The 6,000-nt window shown below is 28.0% G+C and overlaps 1 protein-coding gene across 3 annotated transcripts in view; it reads right to left on the bottom strand.

The window, feature by feature from the left end:
- Positions 1 to 382: 382 nt before the first annotated feature.
- The window catches only part of LOC126836647 (protein muscleblind), a 151,909-nt gene continuing 146,291 nt past the window's right edge, over positions 383 to 6,000 (bottom strand). For all 3 annotated transcript variants that reach the window (XM_050570232.1, XM_050570230.1, XM_050570231.1), the window contains exons 9-10: positions 5,550 to 5,645; positions 383 to 5,241 (exon numbers count right to left, since the gene is read on the bottom strand). In XM_050570232.1, the coding sequence (XP_050426189.1) occupies positions 5,614 to 5,645 (32 nt within the window). In that variant the 3' untranslated portion in view covers positions 383 to 5,241; positions 5,550 to 5,613. The remainder of the gene's footprint in view (positions 5,242 to 5,549; positions 5,646 to 6,000) is intronic.

Below are 6,000 nucleotides of genomic sequence, written 5' to 3'. Positions count from 1 at the left end.
GTACCAATAAATATTGTTATGATTTCATACAAATTGTCAGTGTATTATATTATAAGAATTGTCCTTAAAAAAAAAAAGTAAAGTAATAATAATAATAATAATAATAATAATTAATAATAATAAAGAGTAGAAATACAATAATAATCACTAAAAGTAAATAGGCACATCAATAACAAATATTTCTTATCTAATTATAGTAAAAAAAATATCACGAAAAACATAATAAGGGTTTTAATAATAATGATAATAATAATAAAGTATAATTATATATTAAATAAAAATATACATAAATAAGATTGAAAATAGAAGATTAGGTCGAGTGTAATAATATATTAATTATATATATATAAATATATATATATATATTAATAAATATGTGTAGTAAATTGTGCATTATAGGTACGATAACAATTTATATGTTTAAATACATTTAAAATAGTAATCAACTTTTAAAGTCTTAATGATAATGCTAGGATTTTTTTGGAAAAACGATTTGTTGAAAATTGAAAACCAAAAAAAAAAAAATATGTATTTGAAAACAATCGAACTGATTTATCGACGGCAATCAAGGACATTATTATCATAATATTTTTAAGTATTGTTATTCTGATTGTCTATTGTGTGGCGACTTGTCTTGTTCTCAAAACGGTGAAAAAATCATACTTCGCTTTCCACGTTTTTTTATTCTTGTACAAATTTAAATACTTCACAATACTATTATCTCTAGTCAAGATTTTGTTACAAAAAAATATATATTAGTACCTAATCACCGTTAGGCGGGTATAGGAAACATAATATTGTTTAATTTTTACTTTTTTTTTTTGTTGTTAGTATAATATTATGTAGAATATATGTGTAAATATAAGGTTAATAAATAAACGAAAAATATTACATGGTAAATACGACGCAGGGCAAGAAAGGTCGGTAGGTTAAAATTTATTTATAGCCAAGACTTTGATAAGTTGAAAAGGTATTGGATTTTTGGTTAAAAGTAGTTTTTGGAGTGTGACTTATTATTATTATTATGTGCTTGTCGATTGGTACTTATTAGACGGCATCTTAAAGACATGACCTGTTTTCTTTTTTTGTTATAAACAACTTTCGTTATTGAAATCAATATTCATACAATATTCGTTTTGCATTTTAAACGGAGAAATATTTTTCAGTAAATTATGCGACCCTCTTACACCACCCCGACTCGTGTAATATAATGCCATTATATCATAATAATAAGTAATAACTTAAATAAAATCATAAAAGGTAGGCAATAATTATAATTATAATAAATAAACAAATGACAACAAAACAATAACAAAATTAATTAAAAGGAACAAAAAAAAAAAAAATTAAAAACAATAACAACTTAAAAAAAAAAAAAAGAAACCGAAAACTCTAAAAATATACGTTTAAAATAGGTTAACCGTCGTTTTACAAAGTAACTATGAAATTCCAATTTCTGGTAAAAAAAAAAAAATTACGATTAAATTGTACGATTTACATTGCTATAATGCTAATAGTTTATCGAACTCACGATTACATACACTTGTATGGTATATAAAATGAAATATGTTAATAATTACTTAGACACTTAGATTAGAGATTACAATATAAGTATAGTATATTATTATCTATACGGGTTGTCCCAAAAGTCATAAAAGGTTCGCCGTCACCTGTTTTTTTTGTATATAAAAAAAAAACAACCACGCTTGTCAAAAAGTATGTATTAATGTGGTACTAACAAAAGGGACCTTTTTTTAAAGAGAATGAAAAAATGAAATTAGTAATTTGGCCGCAGTGGTTTTTTGGGGTTTTTGAAAAATCCTTTTAGGGAAAAAAGTAAAATTATAATAACGGATAAAAATGAAAAACCATTATGGTAAAATAAATAAATATCATAACAATATTTTGAAATTGTCTATGCAATATTTGTCTGAAACTAGTGCTATCAATTTACATTATAGTATTTTATTGATTAACTAAACTTGTATTCGTTTACTTAGGATTTTAATATTAGAATAGCTGATGAACGCCTAAGAGTAGTTGTTATTTTATATGCTAGTTAAATTGATAAAAAAAATGATCAATCGATTGCTTTGTTTACTAAACTGTGAAATAATTTATACCTCTTACGAATTTATGCAGATCTTAATTTATTAACCATGATGTTATTTAAAAAAAAAAACCTTTGCAACATAATATAATTTACACTGATTTCGAAAAATTAAAAAAAAATGCCGTCCCTTCCTTTTTAAAATTTTTTTTTTTAATCACTCTAGCATTTAATATGCCTACACAATTTAAGTAAAATTTATATTTTACACTGTTCTAACATAGCAAGACCCTACCAAATTTATTCTATTCGCATAAAGTTACGTACAAACAATATTAATTAATAAGCGCTTATGTATACACTTCTAACTATTAATTAGTAATAAAAATAACCACTATTATACACACACAAACACACACACAAAGGTATTATAATACTAAAAGGTATTTTAGATGAATTTTTTTTTTGTTTTGTTCTTTAATATTATAATAATTAATACAACATACCTACAATGGCACACGACAGCGATAATATTATTATTATTTACTAAACAAGTACATTTTAATGTATACCGATGCCGAAATCAATGGCCTAAGCAATGTCTAACTTAGAATATATTTATTAGGTATATAAGTATAGAAATGTATACATTTGAATAGTAGACGCAAAAGGTAAACAAGCCGTTGGTATAAGTATTTTATTAGACAGACATGCCCAAGTTCAACTAAACTATATACCGAATGAACGGCCTATGATTCACGCTATGGGATAGTTGATAATAATAAGTAGGGGTACTATGCGGTAAGACAACACCACTATCGTATCATAATTTAATATAAAAAATTAAGCAATGTCGGCTATTAGTGTAACGACACAATTTAATAAATAAATAGGTAGGATGTAAAATAAAATATTGAATAATTTTCGAATTTAAGTAAACCTACAAAACGCCGTTGTACTTTTGAATATTATTAAATTATACAGATTCGCTACTACCGCTTAAGGGGCTTGTGTTATGATGGTGGAAATCCGTTTTAATTAGAACCGATAAATTTCGGCGAGGTGCGGTGGCCCGAAGTCGACCTTGGGAAGTCTTGGGGGGGGGGGGAGACGTGCAATTTTGAATTATTCCAAATAACTCTAGGTGCGCCCCAGGGATAACAGGGTTTAAATGCGGGACCAAAAGGGATGAGCGGGTAAACTAACCCCTAGGCGCCTAGATGGGCGAATGGTGTAAAGGGATACCGAATGTATTAAAATATAGAGGTGTTTGATTGACCGGTACCAACTAGTACCGGTTTTTTTTTTGTTTATAATATCTATTTATTTTGATTGTCTTTGGAAAAGTCGAAAATATAATTTTGCAAGAATAGCACGAAAACAAAGTATGTCTCACCAAATATGTCACATAATAATAATAATAATACAATTATTATTACTATGACTGTTATCACAGCAAGCGTGCATATGCGTGTGTATGTGTGTGTGTATGAACGGTATGGAAGAGACAAGTATGGAAACTCAGCCTATCGACATTGGTACAAATTCAGAGGAGGGGGGGGGCAAGGGGCAGGTATACTGAAAACTCTGTAAGTTTAAAATATATAATATTAAATTAGTAGTCATAGCCGGCGAATCTTCCACTTGGAAAAATAAATATTGAATTGCAAGCTTACTGGACAGTTCTAACTTGGAGTTTTAGGGGTTTGAATGGGCCAACGATACTTGCCATACTTGTCTCTTCTATAACGTGGTGTATGTCTCAAAAGAAAACCGTCTTTGCACGTGTAAACATAGCTAATAATATGTATTTCAATTAAATCCGCAGAGAAAACCAATTTTTTTCAATATAAAACGGATGAACCTGATTGAATTTTGTTTTGTATTTTCGGTTAAGTATATTTTGTATGCCTATATTGTGTAATAATATTATTATTAGATGTATGATTTGGGACAGTTGCCGCGTTTAACGGGTCGGACGTTTTTAACTATACACATAATAATTTTCCTTATTAATTAAACATTACAATCTATTATATAATATAAATCGTTATTATTATTCTATTGTATGTACTTTATAGATTTACTTAAGTATATATATTTTCTTAATAGGTACATAATAATATATTTTAGACATTTTTTTTTTGTTTTTATTATTATTTTTGTTTTACTGGTGTCTCGACGTTATGTACACATATAAACGTTTTTTATTTTAATATTCTAAACGAACACGTCATCCCTAAGTTCACATAATTGTCTTATTACCGTAAAACCGGGTTACTTGGGACAAGTATGGGTAATTTGGCCGGACGCGGGTAAAATAATACGTACTGAAATTAACCAATATAATATTACATCTGAAGTTACCCAGTTCTACCGGTATTACAATAATAATGTTATGTGTTCAATACTATGAGCGTAACAATTATACCTATTTTAGTTTTTTAAATTTTGGTTAACTAGTTAAAATATACACATATATATTATATCAGAAGACCGATTCCTCTTAGCGAAATTGAAGGTTTCGCTTTCTTTGGCGCCTACTAGATTTTCACGTTTTCTTTAGCTTACCGTATCACATCGATTACGAATGGTACTTAATAATTAAAACTAATTATAATATTATGTTACTACGTATATTACAATAAGCGGACCTAAAACTGTTGTTGTTACTTTTTAACAAATCTAACTAAAAACAAAAGTTGGTGCTCCAATGCAATACACTAGATTAATGTAAATGGGTAATTATAATAGTTGTAATATGTTATAATAATAATTGCATAATATAAGTACATTAAAATAATGACAAACGATAATGCTAATATATTTCTGAAACGAATCCTGAATGAAGAGATGACGTTTACTATGTTATAGGTAAATGTTGTAAGGATTTTAAAAATACAGTGTTAACCGTATAAAGTATTTTTTTTTTATAAAAATGGCCGTTTAATTAGTTTGTCATTATTTATGTATGTAAATATATATTCTACAAAATATATATTTTTAAAATTTTATGTCTATTAGGTAAATATAATAATATAGCTATTCAATACACACGCGCTTAAGGGTATATTTAATTAAATATATAAATTATTTATGTATATAGATTATATATAGATAATAATAATAATTTATTTTATGTCGACGACTCGAATCTTATAGTCGATAAATTAGGCTACTGCCATAAATTCCTGCGAAAAAAAAAATAGTTGTACATGATTATTATTGATTTTTTATTTTCACAGTTAGTTGGTAGCTGAAGAGTACAAGAGAAAAGGCGAAAACAATGACAGTTTAATTTCTTACATTGAAAACAACAAGGGAGTTATTTTCAATTGAATGGTTTTGAATAGCAGTACTTAGAGATGTACCTCGAGAGCTAAGTGCTGTTTTTTTTAAACATTCCTATGTGATAATCACATCCAATTAGGTTTGGAAAAAATGGACTTTATGATCTTTTTCCCTTGTAATCTCCATTGGGGGTTTCCACAACACTTACCGTAGCTGCGTTAAGTTCGGATGTTATGGTGTATAACGGCTGCCGAGGGAACGTGACCATCTCATTAATACCTGGGAATGCCTGGTGGAGCGGCAACTGAAATAGATATATATATAACGGTTAAATAAATTAAAAATATTAATAAAACTAAAAGTTCTTTTTTTTTATATATATTTTGAGACAACAATTTATTAGGGTCGTTTTCAGCGTAGTGGGCAATTTGATCACAATTATTGTTATTTTAACCATGGAAATACATAGGTATAGAGTTGTGTCTCAATGGAGCTTAAAATACATTCATCCAGCCACAGGATCTTTACTAAACTTTGGCCGCCAAACCTGGAACGTCTCATTCAATTTCAAAGTGGGATCCCGCAGGAATTCTAACGGCCACATAAGTCGAATAAACAGTAGTGTTTCCTTGACTCGAAGGTTTTCCATTGCACTAATG

This window comes from Adelges cooleyi, unplaced genomic scaffold (assembly GCF_023614345.1).
Source record: "Adelges cooleyi isolate 19-005CV unplaced genomic scaffold, UGA_ACOO_1.1 ACOO_flye_CR_arks_rails_tigmint_CR_PRNA_247, whole genome shotgun sequence".
Taxonomy (NCBI): Eukaryota; Metazoa; Arthropoda; class Insecta; order Hemiptera; family Adelgidae; genus Adelges; species Adelges cooleyi.
This window is presented reverse-complemented; position numbering and strand designations above follow the sequence as displayed.